The sequence below is a fragment of the Lycium ferocissimum genome, chromosome 4, assembly GCF_029784015.1.
Source record: "Lycium ferocissimum isolate CSIRO_LF1 chromosome 4, AGI_CSIRO_Lferr_CH_V1, whole genome shotgun sequence".
Lineage (NCBI taxonomy): Eukaryota > Viridiplantae > Streptophyta > Magnoliopsida > Solanales > Solanaceae > Lycium > Lycium ferocissimum.
The window spans coordinates 23353722-23377595 of NC_081345.1; the positions used below are offsets into that span (position 1 = coordinate 23353722).

Genomic DNA, 23874 nt, shown 5'->3' on the forward strand with positions numbered 1-23874 from the left:
CCGTTGCCATCCTGAGGCTGGTCTGCTCCAGATACACTTGGAGAATTTTGAGCCAAGTGACCAGGATGACAAGTACCCCAATCTTCTCCAGCATTTTGAGGCAGCTCACTAATTACCCCAGGATTAGCAGCAGCAGGCACAAAATCTCTTTTATCACGGGGATATGGAGGTAAAGGAGGAAAAGGCTGGAAAGGTATTCCTGGGGCAACAGTCCAAGCATCAAATCTTCCTTTCTGAGGAGAGCCAAATTGCTGCACCTCGGAAAATGGAATTCCATAAGAGACAGGCAGCCGTGAAATGAACCGATGCTGCAAGTACCCCATAACGACTGGATGTGGATGTTCTCCGCATCTAGGTTCTTCGGGACTATAAATAGCTGTTGAAGAAGCATCAGATGAAACCCTGCAAGCCTTAACAGGGACTGAAAATCCAGGAGGAAATTCATAGCCAGGAGGAACGTCCTCATCTAGGACCTGCCTTTGGTTATCACCTACATTGCTCTCATTTCTTGGATCTGACTTTGCTTCAGCCTCATGATCCCATCGACTTTTACGCTTACGTTTCCTTGGACTACAGGCTACCCCAATATCAGAACATGAAGCAGCGGAGCCATCAAGCACACCAGCATCTGCTTGAACTGATGCAACAGTTGAATGGCAGGTATACTCAGCTCCTTCCGAAGGTTTACAACCCAAATCGCACCCTTGATTTTGTGATACTAGACACCTATTGTACTGTGAACCAGAATGCGTGTTGATTCGGCAATCGTCTCTACCAATGCAGCTTCTTTTCCAAAGAGGCCTGTTTATCCACCTATCTCTAAAGTTCCTCGCGATTTGATGGACCTGACATGCAGTAAATCACATATATCTTGTCACCTAATCGCTCTGAATAAAGAAAATTTTGAAACAAAGTAATTAACTAAAAAAAGATCCCTCCAATCACAAAAAAGATCCCTCCAATCACCCTATGGTATAACTCGAAACATAAATCAACAAAAAAAACATAACAAGCATGTAAACAATCTGCTTTGTAAAAGGGAATTAGAAGCATACACAGAAGGTCGAGAACAAGCAGTAAGAGAATAGCATTATCTTGCACACAAACTTTAGCAGTGTATGCTAATTGCTAAACTAATAGCTAAGATCAGCATAAATAGCACCTCCATTAACGAGCTGTGATCTTTTTGGAGATGTTCCATCCTCTTTTAACTAAAGCTCCCTCTTTCCTCTTTCCTTCCCATCTTGCAAGGGTTATTGAGATGCTAGTCTTTTACTTATCCATCATCTCTAAATGTAGTTGATTTGAGATTGAAAAATCAGTAGCCTAAATCATGTATGGCAAGGACAAAACAGGGTGAAAGACAACATGAAATAATCTCGTCCCAGTCTAAGGCATCAGAGATCGGTCAACTTCCCTTGTAGCAACAAGGTGAGCCCAAGGTTATGATGGTTCCCCAGAATTTTGTATCTGTAACAGTTTAGGCTTTCTCTAAAAGTTGGGACTTGCAGACAAGTGGTGACATTTCTTCTATTTGCCTTTTATGTCCACTTCATTTTGGATATATTAGCTCTCTGACAAGTAATGGTTATGAATTAGATGAGACTTAAAGTGACCAGTCTTCCTCCTGCACCCATACAACCTCAAGCAACAAGCACAAACACAACCGCAAGATAACTTATGAAGCATTTCAATTTCATACCAATATGAAATCTCGACTATATCTATGAATCAATTCAATGCATATATTTTGCTGGAACAAAGAAAAGGAAAAGAATGTGATTCTAGAGCCACTTGATGGAAACAAAAGACTTTGCATAGTAACCAGAAAGCAGTACCTGTTTGTCTTCGTGCTCTGTCAATCCAAAAATTGAGTTCCTAATGCTGCAAAGAGACAAAAACAAGACTTTCAGAAGTAATTTTAACTGGATTATCACTTGAAAAGGCATGTGCAAAGGTGATTTTTAGAGAATTATAACAAGTGTAGGAAAGATTTGACAGGCGACACATAAGACGGAAGATGGAAGACACAATCTTAAGTGGACAGCATATCAAGTGATGTCATTGCAATAATGGTTAGAAAATACGTGGCATTGCTGTCATCAACTTCAGCAACAATACGTGTAATATTTTGTTCAAGGGCAAGATAATGAACTTAGCATGCATGCAGGAAAATCCTTCCTACAGACTCTTCCAAAAATCATACAATGTACTCCCTCTGTCCGACTTTATGAGAACATGAATGACTCGGCATTGAGTTTAAGAAAGAAAGACAGACTTTTGGAATTTGTCAGGTATAACACATGCTATAGACATTTATGTGGCTATAAAAATTGTTTCTAGATATAGAAAGGTGTCATTCTTGTTCGAACAGAATGAAAAGGAAAGTGTCACATAAAATGGGACAGAGGGACTCGTAGTCAGGAAGATCATAAAAGTTCATTGCGAATAAAACATAGGTAACATACTCATCATATAACGTACTCCTCATACATGGAGACAAGATGAAATTCTAGTAGCTCTTCCCCGATTTAGAATTTAAACAAAATCAAGATTCAACTCCAACAATTTGGAACTTCCAATACAGTGGCATATTAATATTGTAGTTGTGAAACCTTTATTTCTGCTACCATTTTTCTTTCTCTTAAATAATTAATGTAAAACAGTTCCACTTGTAGTTGTTCTGTAGTGTCTAATTTAGCCCTCTGCGTTTTTTGGTACACCGTAATTCATATTTGGGTTTCACACTTGAATTGCTTTTTAGATTCTTATCACTGCAGAAGGAAAAAAAGGAAATTCTACCCAAATATCATATGCAGGCATGAAATCAGAACAAAAGTTAGAAATATTCTATATAAGTAACACGTAATAACATCTGCTAACCTCTCAACTCCAGCTCTAGATGTGTCTCCGTTAATGTGCTCAGGAGAAAGGATGTCTCTTACAGCTAGATACTCTAAAACCTGTTAAAGTGAGTTGACATATGGTGAAACCAAAAGCTTGGTATGATAGCAATGACAAATAACAGATATGCTAGGCATATCAAGAGAACCCTCAGGCCTCAGCGTTAAAGGTTTAGCTAAGAGAAGATCTCATCTAAGAAGCCACTAATACATTGCCAAATAACATACTGACGTACTTATCACTGAAATTTTATGCTACAGCATCTTAATGACAAGAAAGACAATCTTCTTACCCATTTAGCCCACCACCCAATTTGCTGCTTTTGTTAAAATGCTCGTGTTAGTTAAAGACAAGATCTTGAAAGGAAAAAATGATACCTCACCAATCCTAACGAGACTTTGTGAAGAACTTGAATCTCCAATGCCAGTAAGGACGAAGAGAAGATTACTAATTGATGTAGAGATGTGACATTGGATATTATGCTTGTCTTACTAGTGGTGGGAAATACTTCACATGGTTTTTATCTATCTAACTGTTCAATGATTTAAATATATTGTTTCAAATGTTAGAATGGACAAAATACAGAGAGTATATCCGGTATTTCATGTTTATTTGTAATTTATATTTATATTATCGCACTCGCTCAGTGACATTATAATGCCAAACTTCAGGCATATTGCCCATGCCACTTACTTGGCTTTGATTTTTGAACTTAAACTCACACCAAAATTGATCAACGGCACCACCAAATGCCTTCTTTTATTTTTATTTTTTTAGGTAGCAACTAAACTTCAGTGATCATTGCATTTCTATGTTAGCTAGTTGGACCTTCCATGAGCTGCTAGCTATTTGATATATGTTTATCCGCACATGTTCGAATGACATCTTAACAAGCGGCGTAGTGAATAAATAATTTGTCAGTGAATAAAACTTCTAGCTCAAGCATGTTCAGATAACGAGCTGGTAATAAAACTCATATTTTCTAATTTTCCCATATAACCTCTCAAATTCTGGTACTTCCAAGCTAACTACTCAATCAGTAGAGCAGAAGTATAGGACTACAGAATACTACATTACCTTAAGCAACTTTCTGAGAATTGGTATCTTATTGAACTCCCTCCTGTATCGCTTCATTATGTTGTGCAACATCTGTAAACCTAACAAGCAAAACAAAAACAGATTAAACAATCAGTATATTTCAAAATAGAAAAACCTAAAGCATGCAGTAAGCACCAATTTAGTACCATTTTTGTTTATAATATCCATCAAAACTGTGCGTGACTTTGTTTTCAAGATTGCATCAAGGATCATAGAAAGGTCCCGGTTGCTGCAAACAAATAAGTGCATAAATTAACAATTGTGTAAATAAGAAGTAGCACCAGCTAAGAATGCAACTCTTAGCACTAAAAGAGTTAAAAAGGAGAGTCATTTGTTACCTCTGGATGGCTTCCCCATTACAGCCATCCCCTGAAGCAGCAGTTAAGAGGAGGAGCTTCAAGTAGCACCTGGACGCATCCTGCTCCAAGAAAAGAGGAAAATAATTGAAAGAAAATTGTAGAACGTAGTGGATTCGGCATGCATGCATTTACACATATGGAAGAAGTTTAAAAACAGGAATGCGTCAGAATATTACAGTAGGACGATGAAAATCTAGATGTAGAGGTTTACTAAGTCGAGGCTGAGTTAAGAAACCGGAAATGCTTCAGAAGATCAAAATAGGACCGTGAAAATCTAAATGGAGAGGTTACTATGTCGAGACTACATCAGGTGGCCAACAATGATAATCCCTTATGACCACCCACTATATGGATGCCTTCCAGCCCTACCTTTCACCAACTGTTTGGCCTATTCCCTCTCGATGAATTAACACCAAAGTGCAGCAGAAGAAAGGAGCATTCCCACAAACCAGCACAATGATTAACTACGGATCACCCAGCAAGAAAAAATAAAGAAATACAGATTATATCATATGGATTTTAACTGCTCACCTTGCGTTTGCTGATTCCACCATCATGATCCAACAAAGCATTAAGTTTCTCTTCAACTGCAAAAATAAAATGAAAAATAAAAAAAAAAAAAAAAAAGATAAAAAAAAATAAAAAAAATAAAAAAAAAAAAGATAAAACGCAATAATACTCCACAATCAGCAGATCCAACAAAATGATAACAATGATATACCTGCTTCAAAATGGCCTTGTAAGGAGCCATCTGGTGGAGGTTTCTTGTATTTAGGTTGTGAAACTTGCAACTTGCTATCCACATCAGGCAGTGGTCTGGAATTCACAGCGTTATTCCTCTGTTTCCCCTTCTTCGCTAAAGATGATTCATGCGAAGTTTTCACAAACAGACATGATTTCAAGGAATCATGTGTCTCTTGCCCATTGCTGGATTTTGACTTCCTCAAAGACTTGCTAACCACCGCATCAGGAGAAGTTATCACCAGTTCCTGTGCGGAAGAGAAAGAGTATTTTGCAGCTTTGCTAGCTACAGAGCAGCCTTTTCTCACTCCAGACACGGTTTCACATGTATCTTTCAATGACAAGGAAGTCTCAACAGGTTGAGCAGAAGAATGAGAGAGACATTCTGAGGCTTTCAGTGCTGCACATGTTTCTGCCTTTAAAGCTGATGCCGGAGATACATCAGGGAAGTTTTCGTTTTCCTCTCTAACATTCAAGCTAACAATAGCAATAGAGTTACCCAAATTAACTTTTTCTTGACCCGCGAAACTGTTGATATTTATTTGACAGGAAGTCTCCTGATTTCCAGCAATAAATTCACCCAGTGTGTTTTTCTTTTTAGGTGGTTTCCCTTGGACCTTAATTTTAGCACCATTAATAGTACTTGTAGCACATATATTGTTGTCTTCTTTATGATCCATGTTAGCATCCTCGCGCAGCACGACAGTTTCTGGATACTCATCATCTGAATCATCCTGAACAATCACTTCTGCATTCAGCGGGTCACCACCTATATAGCCCCGACAATGAGGTGAGCCACATACACACTTTTTTACTGCAGCCCCAAAGACTCTGACATAATTGTAGTCAAATGTCACCTCTTCGCCCTGATAATAGGATCCAAAGCATATACTAGTTGGCAACATAATAGAAACAAAACAAAAGAGCTAGTATTAAGATGGAAATTACTCCAAGATAGGATTCAAACAGGTATAGTAACCATGCCTTCTTAGGAAACAACTGAAGAAGCAAAAGAGTCCAGATAATCAGTGGGAGAACCATATGTCTTAAGTGTTGTTCTTTTTTTTTTTTTTTTTTTTTTTTTAATATGACAGGGGAACAGCTGCTACCCTTTGGGTGCACACAGGATAAACCCCGCTCTTGTGCAATAACCCGCACTAGGCAAGGCCCGTGCGACAAGCTCGGCCCAGAAGGCAAATCCCCTGCTGTCGTAGGCAGGGGGTTTCAAACCTGAGACCTCCATTATGGAAGCCCCATGCTCAACCAACTGAGCCACCTTTGCGGGTATCTTAAGTTCCTCTACTGATGAAGACACCTCCATCCCTCGAGCTTGTATATGTACAACACCCCCCCCCCCCCCCCCAAACAAAAAGAAAGAAAAGAAACCAAAATGCAATATAACAAATATGTCTCCAACAGTTGATTATGTTAACATTGAAAATGTTATTCGTTGGTGCAACAAAAACACCCGTCACAATTTTGTTTACAGCTTATTAGGTGTTGAAGTGCCCAGACTACTTGTATAGTTTTTGGCTATACATAAAACTAGCTCACACTAAGGGCTATAGAAAACACATTTTCTTTTTGCTATTTGCAGAGTTTTTATTTTTATTTTTTTTGAAACTGGTAAATTAAATGTATATTGTTAAATATGCAGAGCATTTAGGATCCTATGACTGGTCAAAACCAAGTTTGACTAAATAGGAAAACCCACTTTACCTTCTTTATGTCCCTTAAAGCAAAGAGTCCTATGCAGACCTCTCCATTCACCATCCACTGTTCGGCAAATGAAAGAAAGTTGTGTCACAACATTAATACTATTGAAACATGCACTTAATACTTCAATGTAAACAAGTTGAGAGAACTATGTTTGAGACTTTATCAAGCATTTTCTGTTGAAGTTCCTTCGCTTTCTCTGTTTCAATTTCTTTTTATAGAAGGACTTTCCATTCCAAAAAAATAATCTTCTTTTTCTTCTTAATCTCAGACAAAAAGCGAAAATAATATCGTCTACTTCTTATTAAGAAAAAGAATGGTGGTTCAGACCAATGGAACTGGAATCCCACCTTTCATCGGATGATGAAGATCAAACACCTCATGTTATTACCCATGAAATTGATACATGACAATCAAGCTGCAATACACATTGCTTCGGGTCCAGTATTTCATGACAGGGAGAAGCATATAGCAGTAGATTGTCATTTTATTCAACAAATTATCGAATCGAGGTTGCATCGTGACAGGTTTTGGTCAACTCAAATGATCAGGTTGCAGGTAATTCTTATAGAATAACTTAGTGGCTTCAGAATTGAGTATATTTATAGCAAGTTAGGAGCATACAATAAGTACGCTCCAACTTGGGGGAGAGTGTTAAGAATTAGAAAATTATTAATATGGCAAGAACCTATTCCTTGCAAACATAGGAAAGGTTCAGGAGGGCTTTTTAGGAATTACTTTCCTTTCCTTTTTAGGATTACTTGCATAATTTCCTTACTTTATTTGGGATTACTTGTAAACACTATATAAACCCGACATGTTTGAGGGAATAATCAAGCAATTCATTCTTAAATCTCTTTTTCTTTTACAAAATTAAATGCACAATTATAGTTGCAAAGCACATTCACCTTTTCTGTACGACAATTAGGGTCACAACTATGATTGATGAAACGGCCCAAATTCCCCTTAGCACATGCATCAATGACCTGAAACATCAGGCATAAAAAGGTCATTACATGTTAAGGTGAGAGAAAACAGAAAGATTAAAGAGTCCATAATATACACTGAGTCATTACAAATTTGGACATATTGCCTGTAGAATGAATGGTTTAAAATAGATACACATACCAAAATTTATCTCCTTCACATTATAAATCCGTCAATAGATACACATACCAAAAATTTATCTCCTTCACATTATAAATCCGTCTATATTAAACACATAACAGCGTCAATATCTGTTAGATATATCAAGGTAAACTGTAATACCTCACTGCCGTTGAGTGTCATAAAATAAAAATGCTTATGACACTTCGAAGCATACTCCTTTTGCCGTGCCTCGTAAGCATGCATATCCAGCACCTAGGAAATTTTGAAATTTAAAGCTATAATGTTTCAGCAGTGCAAAGCAAACCATGCATAGATATATATCATTCATATGAAGAGGAAACCTCTAGAAATCAAATGAGAAATTTCTAGACAATCTTTTGATGAAAAATAAAACAAGGATCAATGACTTTTTTTTTTTTTTTTGAAACAGTTAACATTACAAGGATCAATGACTTTAGTGGTAAGATGCCGTGAATTTGGGTCAAACTACACCAAGTTAGTAATTCTCTTCTACTTTTCCTTTCACTTTTAACAAACTGCTATTTAATCACCTCAAAAACCAGGTCTAGCTGGTCCCAGGAAGTGATAAAGTTGCACATTCACAAGATGAAGGTGTGCATCAAGAGCAAGTAGCTCAAATAGACAATCGCACTTTTGGACTGAAAGAAACACATCAACGGTAGGGGTTTCACTTCTTCCTAGAAGAAGGTCCAAGGAATTGAAAAGAATCTTAAGAGAGATTCATAGTTGGAAGCAAGCCCTCGTGGTGATCAAAGCGGATAAGAGAGATGGAATTTATAAGACAGCGAAAAATGGTAGGAAACATTCCTTCTTCAAGGAAATACTAGACAACCAAGAAGTACCAGAGTGCCCAATAAATTGTCATGGCAGAGACTCGGAGGGAATTAATGGCAGATGATTTCTGAATAAGATATCCCAGAAAGGGCCCTTCAACTCCAACAGTCTAAACCATGATGTTGGAAGTTCAAGTAACCAAGGAGCAAAGTGGGTAAAGCCACTATGTACCTCCTGGGAAGGGCGCTTAGGAAGTGAGGGGTACCATATCAAATAAAATAAATTTCTGAATTAGGTATTCTGCAACCAAGTTTGATGAGGAAAACAGAATAGTGAGCAACTGCAAAATGCAAATAAATATTTGGGATTGATGTAAATTAATTGTATATAAAAGCAGGAAGGTCAAAGAATCAGAGGACTGGAGGCCACCAATAGAAGTCCAAGAAGTTCTTCTGGCATTCACACTATTAGTGGAACAGGAAAATGTCAAACCCAAATATGGATTGTGAAATCCAGGAGAAGAACTATGAGGATCTTTCTAGGTTGTAGACATATGGCCTAAACAAGATGTGAAATATGTCCCAACCAGCCCTCAAAGATAGATCGGATGAGTTAGACAGACAGGAAAATAGCCAGAAACAGTTGAAGACTCAGCCTCTAAAACACTCCTTGAATCATATATTATTGGAGTTCAATGCAAGGAAGTTCAGAGAACTCTCGGGTTAGAATGATGCAACAACGTTTACAGTTGAATCAAGCAGGTAATAAAGCCAAAAATGTTAAAGCAAATAGATGAATCATTGAGTAGGTAAGCCCCTTGGTTACATTATCCTTTCTCTATTCAAATACAGTAGTGCGGCAGAGTTTGATAACGTTTAAAATCAGAATTCACAAAAAGCTATAATATCTGAAGGGATGAAGGCAGCAGTGCCTAAGGTTGTCTGTCTAACTGGAAAAACAGCAAAAGAAAAAGAATAATACAAAGATGACTATAGGGAAGGGAACCCTTCCTTCTTCTTCTCTCTCAACAGAACAACCCAATCATGTTAATGATACAATCAACCAATGAATTATGACTTAATTATTCATACAATCAACCGTACCATCATATATCTTTTTTACTTTTTAGCCACGGAGCCAGTTATGAGGTTTTTTTGTTCCGGTTCCCTCACACGATACCTCCGACTCACAAACCCCCGCTCCTTCAAGAATGCAGAATTGCAACTTATGCAAGTCCACGAGGTTGAACCAGTTTCCATCCAGTCCCAAGAGATGCATGAAGCAGAAGTCGACTTGAACTGGTTCAAAAATAATATGTTAGAATTGAGTGAAACATATGGTGCAGCTTTTGTTGGATATGAGGAAGAGGCAAAAGCTCTTTTAATGAAACTTCACAAAAGGAAAATTTCACTGGAAAATCAAGAAGCTGGAGTGCAAGTTGTGGATGCCAAAAGTAAAGCTCCCAGAAATAGAGGATTAAGCAAACATGAATTGAAGAATTTAGAGTCAGACCTTAATGAAGAGGTTAAAGGAGTAAGAAGCAGGGGGAAGGTTCTTTCATTATCTTTTAAATGAAGGTAAATATATGTTCATGAAATGTTAGGGGACTTAACAGGGTCTCAAAGAGAAACCTTGTTAAGAGTTGCATTCAAGAATGGAGGGCAGATGTCTATTGTTTCCAAGAGACTAAATTGAAGAAAGATATAGAATTTTTTGCTAAGCAATTATGGGGAATTAGATGGATGAGATGTGACTATTTAGAAGCAGAAGGCAGCAAGGGTGGCATTATCATGCTATGGGATAGCAGATTATGGACAGGGATTTTGATTGATAAAGGAACCTTTTCAATCACATACAGTTTTACATCAACTCAACATTCTTTCAGTTGGTGTCTCACTGGCCTATATGCACCACACTCCAGAATCGATAGAGAAGCATGATGGGAAGAAATTGCAACATATAGAGGACTTTGGGAGGGACCATGGGTTGTTTGTGGTGATTTCAACACAAATAGATTCACGATAGAGAGAAGAGGCAATTCCAGAATCACCAACTCAATGGCTGATTTTTCAGAATGGATTGAAGACATGGAGTTGTCTGATCCACCTTTGAATGGAGGGAGATTTACCTGGTTCAGGGGGGTGAATCACAATAGTGCAGCTAGGCTCGACAGGTTTCTTTATTCTACGGAGTGGGAAGAATCTTTCAGATATATCAAACAAAAAATCCTGCCAAGGGTTGACTCTGACCACACACCACTTAGGCTTGAATGTGGAAACTGGGATCATCAGAAGAGTTACTTTAAATTCGAAAACTGGTGGCTTGGGGTGGAAGGTTTTACTGATATGGTCCAGCAATGGTGGTCAAATTTTGTGATACTTGGCTGTCCAGACTATGTACTTAGCACAAAACTTAAACTCTTGAAGGGTAAGCTTAAAGAATGGAGCAAGAGCAGGTTTAGTGAGCTGCTTAATAGGAAAAACAGTCTTCTAAATGAATTGGCTGAACTGGATCATTCACAGGACAACAGGGAATTAAATGAAGATGAGATGATGATTACGGCAACTGTTTTAGTTGAGCTGGAAGATTTGTCTAACAAAGAAGAAGACAGTTGGAGACAAAAATCAAGGGTGTTGTGGTTGAAACAGGGTGACAAAAATACCAGGTTTTTTCAAAGAATGGCAACAGCTCATAAGAGGTACAACACTATTGACAGAGTGATTGTTAGAGGTGAAGAGGTCTTGGAACCTGAAAATATTAAGAAAGCCATGGTGGATTTCTACAAGCAATTATACTCTGAAACAGAATCATGGAGGCCAAATTTTGACTAAATCGGTTGTCCAAGGATCACTCAAGAAGAACAAGATTGGCTGCAAAGACCTTTCTCTGAAGCTAAAGTGATACAGATAATTAAGCAGAGTGCTATAGACAAGGCTCCAGGCCCGGATGGCTTCACAATGGGATTCTTCAAAGCTTGTTGGGACACAATCAGAGATGACATTATGCAGACAATTCACAATTTTCACCAGAATGAATATTTTGAGAAGTCTTTAAATGCCACTTTCATTGCTTTGATCCCAAAGAAATATGGAGCAGAAGAATTAAGGGATTATAGACCAATAAGCTTAATAGGAGGAGTATACAAGATCATCTCCAAACTCATCACTGAAAGACTAAAGACTGTCATGGGCAAGCTTGTCAATGACCACCAAATGGCATTTATTAAAGGGAGGCAGATCATGGATGCAGCTTTGTTAGCTAATGAATTCGTTGACTCCAGCATCAAACAAAAGGTTCCTGGAATCCTATGTAAGCTTGATGTGGAAAAGGCTTTCGACCATGTCAATTGGTCTTTTCTTTTGAAGGTTTTGACTGATATGGGGTTTGGAGGGAAATGGAGGAACTGGATTTTTTTTTGCATCTCAACTGTGAAGTTCTATGGAAGCGCTGAAGACTTTTTTCACTCCAGCAGAGGGCTAAGACAAGGGGACCCTTTGTCCCCCTTTCTTTTTGTACTAGCCATGGAAGGACTCAATCACATGCTCAGAATTGCCAATACAAACAGTTGGATCAGAGGCTTTGGAACTACAGACAACTTGGGCATCAACATGGAGATTACACATTTGCTTTATGCAGATGATTCCCTTGTTTTTTGTGAAGCAAAAGTGGCACAAATCAGACACCTCAGAGCCATTTTCACCATTTTTGAAGCTCTTTCAGGTCTACATGTAAATTGGGATAAAAGCTGCCTTTTCCCTGTCAATCGGGTAGCTGACCTTCCAACACTAGCTATGATCCTTGGCTGCCAATTGGGATCACTTCCAACAATCTACTTAGGGATGCCACTTGGTGCTAAGAGCAAATCCATAGGGATCTGGAACAAGGTGATTGAGAGATGTGACAAGAAGCTAGCAAGGTGGAAAAGTCAGTACCTGTCTCTAGGTGGCAGATTAACTCTTATCAGTTCAGTCCTTGATGCCCTCCCCACCTACATGATGGGTTTCTTCCCCCTCCCCAAATGTGTGGAGGACAGATTAGACAAACTGAGGAGATATTTTTTGTGGCAAGGCAACAAGGACAGAAGAAGCATGAATCTAGTAAAATGGGAAGTGGTAACTCTCACCAAGAAGCAAGGAGGTCTGGGTATCAGGAATCTCAGTTTTCACAATCAGAGTTTACTTCAAAAATGGCTATGGAGATTCAGTTTGGAAGACACTACATTATGGAGAAGATTCATTGCTCATAAATATGGTTTGTTAAACCAATGGACAACAAATGCGGTCACATCCACTTATGGGACGAGTACTTGGAGAACCATCAGGAACTACTGGCCAACTTTCAACAGCAACATTTGCATCGAAATTGGCAATGGTCTGAAAACTGCTTTCTGGGATGATACATGGACAGGTCAAAACTCTTTGAAGAGCCTTTTCCCTAATCTCTACTTGATTAGCCTTCAACAACAAACCAAGACCAACCAGGTATGGGACCATCAAGTATGGAATCTGCTTTTCAGGAGAGCACTAAATGATTGGGAGATTGATAGAGTAGCCGAGCTATTACAAACTTTGGAACCCCTCAAGATCGCTCCAGATAAACCAGACAAACCAAAATGGAGTAAGGGCTTTTTCACTGTCAAGTCTGCCTACTGGAATTATAATCATAGAACCTCCATCACAGAGGTGTGGCCTTGGAAACTCATTTGGAAAATCAAGATCCCCCTAAAGGTCTCTTGCTTTGCTTGGCTAGTGGTTAGGAAAGCATGCCTAACACATGAAAGGCTACAAAGAAGAGGTTTTCAGATTTGCTCAAGATGTCTACTTTGTGGATTAGATGTGGAAACAAATGACCACCTTTTCATTCATTGCAAGACAACTGCAAATCTGTGGTACATGTTCTTTTGTATTCTTGGTGTTAGTTGGGCCATGCCTAAAACTACTTTTGAACTACTCAACAGTTGGCATGGAATTGGCAACAGAAATGGAGAAGAGAACTGGTGGCAGCTAATCCCTGCTTGCATTTGGTGGATAGCTTTTTGAAGAAAGAGAATATTTAAGACTTTTTGAAGACAAATTGTAACGCAACTTCACATCTCTTTTTATAAATTTCAGCACTTCCAGGTGCTGCTTTTGATGAATTGTCTTTATCAAAAAAAAAAAAAAAAAAAAAAGTGTCTTATATTTTTAGGGAGAATTATTGTGACATTAAACAGAACTTGGGCCCAAAGATTGGGAAAAAAAAAAAAAAAAAAGAGGATATAGGGCTCCTTATTTGGGGGAGGGAAGTGTCAGGGATATCGTCATGATTAAATAAAGCAAGAGGCAGGGGCCTAATATGACAATCAAGGGGCCTAATATGACAATCAACAGACATTAGCAGGGACATAGTGATAAAGAGAAATCTAAACAAAAAAGAAGAAGGACCCAAAGCCATAACTTGAACCAAAAGGATTGAATTTTGGGGTGACTTGTGATACTAGAAAGTCCAAGGCTACAGTTTTGAACTAAGTTAAAGGAAATGAAATCGTGCAAAAGGGGGCAAAGGTGTTTTGCTTTCTGCCGAAAAATAAGGGTGCTCAATTTTTTGCCAACAGGTTTTCCACCTCAAGTTGGTAATTTTCCAAAACACAATTTAGTTACTAATAGCACGGTCATCTCATGACTTCCGCAATCTGTTGTACCCACCAAGGGGTGGGGTTGGGATAAATATAGTAAAATTTTGTTATTTTTTAGGTGAACATAAGAAAAACTATCTGTGGTTCCAAGTATTTTTCTTCCATCTCCGGTAACTCCCACAATTGTGGGGGATATCGTCATGATTAAATAAAGCAAGAGTCCGGGGCCTAATATGACAATCAACAGACATTAGCAGGCACATAGTGATAAAGAGAAATCTAAACAAAAAAGAAGAAGCCCAATTGCCCAAAGCCATAACTTGAACATAAAAGTATTGAAATTTGGGACAACTTATGATACTAGAGAGTCCAAGACTACAGTTTTGAACTAAGTTAAAGGAAATGAAATCGTGTAAAAGGGGGCAAAGGTGTTTTGTTTTCTGACAAAAAATAAGGGTGTTGTTTGACTTGTTTCCCACAGAAACGGATTATGAAGTCAATTTGATGCCAACAGGCTTTCCACCTTAAGCTGGTGATTTTCCAAAACACAATTTAGTTACTAATAGCACGTCATCTCTTAACTTCCGCAGTCAGTTTTATTGGGAAGGGGTACCCCCCCAAGGGGTGGGTTGGGATAAAGTAACGTAGTATATTTTGGTAATTTTTAGGTGAACATAAGAAACACTATCTGTGGTTCCAAGTATCGTGTCCATTTCCGGTAACTCCCACAATTGTCTCCAAAATTCTGTAGAGAAGATATCTCACCTCCCCGACATATTCAATAAGGAACTGCCCTTCAGATACATTTTCGAGCAGCTGCAGGCCATAACCCTTCTTTCCATATTTAAAGCACTTCAATTTAGCATAATTGCGTTTCTGGAACTGCAAGCAGTATATGATAGAGATGATACAACCTGCATAATAGAAGCAATATACAAAACAAAAAAAAAAAGGAACTTTGCAAGTTGAAGAACCTGTTGATTTGAACAGAATTCTCCACAAGGACAAGTCCCTCTAGCGCACTCTATATTGAGCATCCGGTTCAGGCATCCATCTCCACAGCCCAATCGACCATCTGAAGGCAGCTCACAATGACAGACCATGATCTAATAGGGAAGGATAACAGAATGTAGTAGAAGTTACTGAAAGGAAGTAACTTAGTTTCTGTCACCGCAAGCACATTAGAAATCATAAGTTGATTGTAGATGAACATGCAAATACTTTCTTTTAAAGGTAGATTAAAGATGAACATGCAAATACTCAAAGAAGCAGCTGTTCACAAAGAAATAAGTAGGGACAGTGGAAGGTGTGAGTTCCAGACGAGATGTTAGCCCACACATAGCGCCAGCCATCGCCATGGTGTGCATCATATAAGTTAATTTCGTGCGAAACAAGATTAATAAAGCCCCATAGCATGTTAGTCTTGTAAACATTGCATATCATTCTATGAATGAATTGCTGCTCTAGAAGTTACTGAAGAATCTCCTCTATTTTTTTTTTCTTTTTTTTTTTTTTTCTTTTTCTTTTTTTTTTTCTTTTTTTTTTTTTGGAGAATGGTAACAGTGCTGAGGAATCTCTTCAGAACCCAACTTCTATCAATTAGAGGAACCACTTACTCATACACAGCATTTCTTCAAACGGGAGTCCCTGAATGCCTTTATTTTAATAAGGTAAAGGTTACCTGAATGTCTCACTGTAGCCAATAATACACCAACATCCACACAAAGACAACATCAAGGAAGAGCAAAGGGAAAAGAAGCATCAATTAGAGGCCAGGTATAATAGATTTCATGTATTTTAGGAAGTTTCATTTGACAACAACAACAAAAACTCAGGACTTAAATAACAGAAACGCACGAGATTGGCCAAGTTATGTAATACGAGTACGTTCATTTAACCACCAGAACATATCTCAAGAAATACATAATATCAAGCCTAGATCCCTCCCCAAAAAAAAAATTACAAGTCCAGAAAGTTAACAGCAAGTAATGTGCATAACTAAGCCTGCATTAGCATAATCGCTGAACGTCACTTTCCTTATCGCAAAATCGAATAAAAAATTACCATCCAAGAAGTAAGATGCTCATATTTGCAAAATGGTCACCTACAACCCCAAAAAGGTGATTTTATTTATAAATCAACCCTTTCTGATGAAATTTCCTCTTTTAAGGCTGTTGCCTTCTAACAAGAATAAGTCAGAACTCACAAGTTAGATTTCGATGAACAAAAAAAATTAGGTAATCAAACTTTTAGAGTTCTTTTTTCTGATGATTTTAAAATTTAGAGGCAAACTTTGTCTAAAAACACTGCAATTCTAACGCCTTTATGGTCCTCTTCTTTTAATTCTTCAAAATACGCCAGTGTATATGAGGCAATAATGCAGACTTGATCAGGCATCTACCTCATCAATAGGTTGATTTTTGCGGTTGCGATGCAGAAACAAGTTTGATTTGATCCGAGTCCAAGATGATTGATGGGCCACTGCAACAAACACAAAAAGGAAGATAATTGGATTAGTGCAAGTTTACTCCAAGATTATGTCCCCAAAGACAATAACAGCGCAATTTCTTAAGTACAATCACTAGATACCAAGTGGATTCTTCTGCCCTGATTCATTTGAACTCCAGCCTGTACGAGAAACATCTTCCTCACCGTCTGATATTTCCAGCTCAGCATTAATTTCTGAATTTGACATCTCTTGGGGAAACGAGCAATCAACAAAAGCTCTATCCAGATTATCCTTACAAGTCCTTCAAAATTGGTAGGAGAACTGTAAGTCATTAACTTTTGAAATCCAAACAAAAGAACATTATGCTTTGACAACCACAAGTGCTTCCATTTCCATTAGTGAAACCTCAAATATTAAATCGAGATTATCATTTCCCCCACCCACCCCCCACCCCATCTGAAAAATTGTTTATTACCCTGACTTATGGAGCTAACAGTCATCTGATGCTTAGGTTTAATAGATCCACTTAATTTTTGCAGAAGCAATATCAAAGTATCACGTCAGTGTTCCTACACCAAACATCCAGCAGTGCAGAAGAATTCTGGATGCACTCAAATTAGAACTTTTGCTAAGTCAATAAACAAGAGGCAGGAGAATTTCTCCTTATTAATAAAATTACTTACCTTATCAAAAAGAATAAGTCCATGAACAAGAAAAAGGAAATTAGAGAAGACGCAATAAACACAATAAGTTGCCTATTTGGGCAAAACCAGTTTAATAAGTAATGCCACCTCAGGATTCTGTTTTCAGCAATATAGCATGTCACCACTTACAATGATCTCTACAAGCTAAACTTTACATGTGTGGCAACTTCTCCCAGTAATAGTTTTGTTCAACTTTTGTTCGATGGTGTTGAGCTAAATGAGTTAAGTGATGAATTATATTTTTGACAACCACAACAACATACCTAGTGTAATTCCACAGGTGGGGTTTGGGGAGTGTAGAGCGTCTGCAGACCTCACCCCTACCTCGTAGAGCTACAGATACTTTTGACAACCAAACTCAAAAGTATATTTATATGTATTTAAATAAGTAATTAGAATGCAAATTTTTAAACTCAAAAGAATTTACCATCCAAATTAAAAGGTGCTCTAAAAACAATTTTTTTTGTCAATTACGATAATTAACATCCTCATTATACAAAAAGAAAAATGAATAGATACAACAAAAGAATTTCTCATGATATTGTTGGTGTCTTACAAGAAAAAAATGAAAGAATATTTATATTGTTAAATAATGGGTTAATCGGGGCGGGCTGGCTAATAACCCATTGTTTAGCCCATCTTGATCCAACCCATTTCAGCCCAAGTAACTTTTGGGCAGGGTTGGGCAATGATCCATTTATTAATTCAGCCCATTTTAACCCGCCCAAATTCAGCCCAACCCGCCCATTTTCCACCCCTACAGCTCTGTAAGGGTGCTTTTACAGAGAAAAGAGCAAAATACAAGAAGGCTCCTACAGCTTTAAGCAAGAAACGAGAAGCACACACTTCTAAAAAAAAACCACGATTTACAGAAAATTCAAAAGTTACCTAACATATAGGAGATAAAGTGCCTTTTTTTTTTTTTGATGAAGTAAGTGGTTGTATTGAAAAGCATCAAGTAGATGCAAGAAAGTTACAGAGAAAAACGTAGGTGATAACTCCAGAACACAAAAAAAAAATAAGTAAGATCTGGGAGTTAAAACCTATAGCAAAAATCAAGGCTGTTAAGCCATTGAGAGGGAACTAATGAAATCTAAAAGGGAAATTGCATCATTTACAGGGGAAAGATTGCTCCAGCTAAAAAGATACAGTAAGCTTTTAGATCTCAGGGAGCAGTTAGGGAGTTGAAATCCCTTCATGACACCTGCTGTTTCTTTCCATCCAAATACACCAAAATATACAGGCTGGTACCATTTGCCAGATTTTCTCGATGGATCTATCCACTTTCCATAGGCTCCAACTAGCAACTGCTTCTTTAGGGTGAGTGGTGTTGACCAGCTAATACCAAAAACTGCACAATACATGGACCAAATGTTTGTTGCCACAGGGCAATGTAAGAACAAGTGATTCACTGTCTCATCTGTAAGGTGGCCCATGAAGCATCTACTAGCTATCTGAATACCCTTCTTCTTGAGATTGTCTTGAGTGAGAGTACCATTTAGAAGAGCTGTCCAAATGAAACATTTGACTTTTGGAGGGAGATTAGTCTTCCAGACCAGTTTCCAAGGCCAATGGTCAGTTAAAGCGTTTGTCATGTTAAGTCTGCTGTAGCCTTCCTTGACTGTGTAGGATCCTTTGCGTGAACCATTCCATTTGAGACTGTCTGGGATGTGAGGATTTACTGAGCAACCTTCTAGCAGACTGTACAAATTAGTGAGCTCACCTAACTCCCAATCTTGCAAATTCCTTCTGAAGTTTAAGTCCCAAATGTTGCCTTGTCTATTGTTTGCGACTGTTGCATCCGGATCAGTAGCTATTAAGAAAAGCCTAGGATGAGAGACTCTTTCAATGGAAGATTGAGCAACCACCTGTCTTTCCAGAATTTAACCTTGTTACCATTCCCAATCCTGAAACACACATCTTGGAAGAATTCATCCTTCAAATTGTTAATGTGTTTCCAAGGCCCCACTCCATGTGGAGCTCTGGTTTTCGTGGTGCACCAATTATCTTGTCTCCATATTTGGCACTGACCACCTCTTTCCATAAAGTTGATGTTCCTTGGTTGAATCTCCACCACCATTTCAAAAGTAGACTCTTGCTGTGTTTGCTTAAATCTCTTATGCCCAATCCTCCTTGATCCTTAGGCAGTATCACTTTTTCCCATTTAACTAAATGAAATTTATGCTCCTCACTGTTCCCTTCCCAAAGAAAGTTTCTCCTCAGTTTATCCAGTTTACTCAACACCTCAGAAGGCATTGGTATAGGGACATCATATATGTAGGGATGCTGTCTAAAACACTATTAATGAGTGTTAATCTTCCTCCCATGGATAAGTACTGCATTTTCCAGTTCCCTAGCCTTTTCTCCATCTTTTCTATAACTCCATTCCATACTTCTTCTGCTTTGAATTTTGCTCCTAGAGGCAGACCTAGATAAGTTGTTGGAAAGGAGCCTATTTCACACGCCAGTATATCTGCCAATTCATCTAGATTAGGCACTGCATTCACCGGATAAATCTTACTCTTCAACATATTGATATGGAGACCCGAGCGATTTCAAATAGCATGATAGTTAAGTTTAGATATTGCACTTGGATCTTTTCTGCCCCACAAAATATTAAAGTGTCATCTGCATAGAGCAGACGTCTCTCATCTGATAGAGTGATTTGGCCTGCTTTCCACCTTGAACCCTTCAATCCAGTGATTGAGAATTGCTTTATCCAACATCTTACTCAGACCTTCCATTGCTAGTAAGAATAAGAAAGGGGAAAGAGGGTCCCCTTGTCTTATTCCTTTCTGAGGGGAAAAAAAAACCAACTGGTGCTGTTAACCAATATAGAGTACTTGACAGTGGTCAGGCTAAATTTAATCCATTTGATCCACCTGCTCCCAAATCCCATTTGACTCAATACGGACAACAAATAGGACCAGTTAACTTTATCAAATGCCTTCTCCACATCCAGCTTGCACATCACCCCAGGGAGTCCACTTTTGAGCCTTCCATCGAGCAATTCATTGGCAATTAAGGAAGCATCCGTAATCTGTCTATTTTTCAAGAAAGCATTTTGTTCCCCTGACACAAGCTTCCAGATCACTGTTTTAAGTCTTTCAGCTAATACTTTGGCCAGTATCTTGTAGACACTGCCGATCAGACTAATGGGACTGAAGTCTTTGAGATTCTGAGCTCCTTTCTTCTTAGGGATTAAAGTGATGAATGAGGCATTGCTGGATTTGACCATGTGACACTGCTGATGAAAATGATTGAGAGCTCCCATAATATCTGCTTTAATGAAATCCCATGTACTATGGTAAAAAGCCATTGTGTAACCATCTGGTCCTGGGCTTTTATCCGGGGCACAAGAAACGATAGCAGCTTTAACCTCTTCTTCTTCAAAAATTCTCTCTAGCCAAATTTTCTCTGCTTGTGTTAAGAAGTTAAGGCTATCAAATCTTACTTCAGGTCTCCATTGCTCTTCTTCTGTGTACAGATCTTGATAAAACCTTAGAATTTCAGCTTTGATATCATCTTTATTATCACATACTTCATCCCCAATCAGCAGCTTGTCAATATGGTTAATCCTTCTCTGAGAGTTTGCTACTCTTTGAAAGAATTTGGTATTCCTATCCCTTCTTTAAGCCATAAACATCTGGACTTTTGCCTCAAGAGATCTCCTCAATTTTAGCTATTTCCTGCAACCTAAGTTTGAGATGAAGTGATCTCTCTTTTTCAGCTTGTGTCATGTATCTGCCTTCTACTGATTGCTCTAGGATTGCTAAATCGTTTAGAAGTCTGCCCTTTTGAACTTCCAGCATCCCAAAATTTTCTTTGTTCCAGCTAGTAATATCTTTCTTCAGGTTTCGAGCTTCTGCATAAGAATGAAGTCCGGGCTGCCTCTAATAGAGTAGCCTTGCCACCATTCTTTGATCTTCTCCAGAAAGCCTTCAACTTTTAGCCACATGTTCTCAAATTTGAAGTAAGATGGATTTGAGTCCCAATCTCCACACTCCAGAATAATTGGTCTATGATCTGAAAGAACCCTTGGAAGGGCTAACTGCTTTATAGCTCGAGAGTTGTCATTCCATTCAGGGGAAATTAGAAATCTATCTATTCTGGAAGCTTGAAGAGAATCTTCACCTCTGAACCAAGTGTGTTTAGCACCTTGTAGAGGTAAGTCTATGATGCCCAAATCTTGTAGAGTGAAATTGAAGGTGTCCATTGCTCTTGATCTCCTTGTGCAATTGAATCTTTCACTTTCAAATCTACATACATTAAGATCACCTCCTATAACCCACTGTTCGTCCCACAAACCTCTTATTGCAGCTAATTCATGCCATAATAATTCCCTTTCAATATTGGAATGGGGACCATACACACCTGTAAAGCACCACCTAAATTCCTCTTGAGTGCTTTCTAGCATGCAATAAATAGTATAACATCCTCTCTGAACCTCCCTAATTGACCGTTGCCTTTTGTCCCACATAACTATAATTCCCCCACTTCTGCCCGAAGATTGTAGTTCAACCCATTCCACCCAATTGTTACCCCCAAATTTGCCTAATCAAATTATCGACCAATCTTCAATTTTTGTTTCTTGAAGACAGACAATATCGGCTTTCCATTTTTGGATTAGATTTCACAGTGGTTCTCCTACTTGTCTCGTTGAGACCCCGTACATTCCAACTTAGAACTTTGATCTTCATCTGGAGATGGACTTGTAGTACCTGTCCCCCTCCTCTGTTCTTTTCCCATCTGAGTTCATGTCCCATGAGTCTACCCAATTCCAAGGATTGCCTTGTCTTCCCCGGTTTCTTTTTCCCTTTTCCTGAATCTGTTCTTGCCGTTTCTGATCCATTCGAAGAACCATGCCCAATAATTCATGTTCTCTCTCCCTCATTAAAACTCCTTTAGCCCATCTTGAGGTATCAATCACTGCTGGACTGTTGATCTGGAAAGAACATCCTAATTGTTCGTTGTGCCATGGAAGAAAAGAGTATCACATGAGGAGAGGTCAATATCTGTGCTACTTACTTGCTCTACTTCAAAATCAGGCAGGTCTCGGGATTAACATGTGTGGAATTTCTGCTTCATCATCAGCTTCTGAGAAATCGCATGTAGAATCCAAGTGATCGATAATTGTTGCTTAGAGGCTTCAATTTCCACTGACAGAGGGTCAAAAAATAATTCGTATGTTTGAAAGGGCTAATCTTTTGTTGACAAGGATCGATAAGTGGTCCCCTGGCCCTCCAATTAGTTTTAGAGGCTTTTCTTTTCTTTTGTGACTTGGGCTTAGGGTTTGGGCCTCTTTTGTAATAAGATTGCCCAAGATGTTGGCCCAAATTAGCAGTTGCATTTTTATTCTGAATCTGAGGCCCAACTTTAGGTGGCACGTGCCCTTGCCAGATTTTTGAATTAAAGCTGCCATTGTGACTGGGTTTCTGGTTATTGACCAGCGGATAAACCAGAGTATTCACCGCTTGGCTTGTAGAGGCTTCCTCGATCCCTTTTCCGGCGTTTCCTTCCTTTCTTCTTTCTTCATTCCGGTGGTCGGAGATAATCTGAATGAGATGGTCCTCCAAGATTGAGATTTTGAACCTCAATTTCCCAATCTCCAAACTGACCTCTTTCGGTGTTTCTTGCAGATTATTTTCCACACAAATTCGAGCCCAAAAGAGTGAGATCCTGTCCTTTGTATCCTCATCTATCCCTATGAATCCGCCGCAAGCGTCACCAATAGACTTAAAGGATCTCATAGTCCAGCCGTTTAGAGGGGAGCCCAAAGGCTTTGATCCATTTTTTTACCCGAATCCATCTTCACCGGCTCTAACCCAGATTCCGGAGTCCACTCAAGCTTCAGATGTCTCCCATTCCAGAACCAGTCCCTGCTTTGACTCTGATGCTTCTTGCCTAGATGGAAGCTCAAAGAGGAAGGTGTTTAGTGTGATATCGGGAGACTCGAAGACCAGCGGTTACTTGCCATCTCTTGATGAACCAAGTTCGGATTGGGTCAGCTTTGGGACTTCGATTAAAGGGATCGTTGAAACATCCCACCAGGCATTTTTGAGAGGAAGAGGCTGCTTTCATCCACTTCCCGCAGTAGCAAGTTTGCTCTTTTTGTTGCAAAGGCCATGAAGAGATTCGGGCTGAGTTGAGGAAAGATTTTTATGCATATCAGTGATCACTTCAGTTTCTTATTAGAGGCTTCTCCCAACCAATGTAAAATCTTCCTGAAATATCTCCCCAGCCCCCATTGTAATAATTCTCTGGAATAATAATGCCTTTCCTTCTTTCCCCTGTGATTGTTTCGACTCGAGATATCTACCATAGATGTTGAAATTTTGGTAGACCCTGTATACAAAAGTTTGAATCTTTCTTCCCCACCTTCTA

General features: G+C 38.7%; 1 protein-coding gene across 1 annotated transcript in view; it reads right to left on the reverse strand.

Moving 5' to 3' along the window:
• Nucleotides 1-2: 2 nt before the first annotated feature.
• Nucleotides 3-23874, reverse strand: part of LOC132053843 (histone-lysine N-methyltransferase ASHH2-like) — a gene marked incomplete at its 3' end in the record, with an annotated part of 28921 nt that continues 5049 nt past the window's right edge. Inside the window, exons 4-18 of the mRNA XM_059445939.1 lie at nucleotides 16927-17087; nucleotides 16739-16818; nucleotides 15312-15443; nucleotides 15103-15219; nucleotides 8088-8180; nucleotides 7727-7804; nucleotides 6822-6878; nucleotides 5083-5968; nucleotides 4893-4948; nucleotides 4341-4420; nucleotides 4149-4231; nucleotides 3982-4061; nucleotides 2884-2963; nucleotides 1839-1884; nucleotides 3-845 (exon numbers count right to left, since the gene is read on the reverse strand). Of these exons, the coding sequence (XP_059301922.1) occupies nucleotides 3-845; nucleotides 1839-1884; nucleotides 2884-2963; nucleotides 3982-4061; nucleotides 4149-4231; nucleotides 4341-4420; nucleotides 4893-4948; nucleotides 5083-5968; nucleotides 6822-6878; nucleotides 7727-7804; nucleotides 8088-8180; nucleotides 15103-15219; nucleotides 15312-15443; nucleotides 16739-16818; nucleotides 16927-17087 (2872 nt within the window). The remainder of the gene's footprint in view (nucleotides 846-1838; nucleotides 1885-2883; nucleotides 2964-3981; nucleotides 4062-4148; nucleotides 4232-4340; nucleotides 4421-4892; nucleotides 4949-5082; nucleotides 5969-6821; nucleotides 6879-7726; nucleotides 7805-8087; nucleotides 8181-15102; nucleotides 15220-15311; nucleotides 15444-16738; nucleotides 16819-16926; nucleotides 17088-23874) is intronic.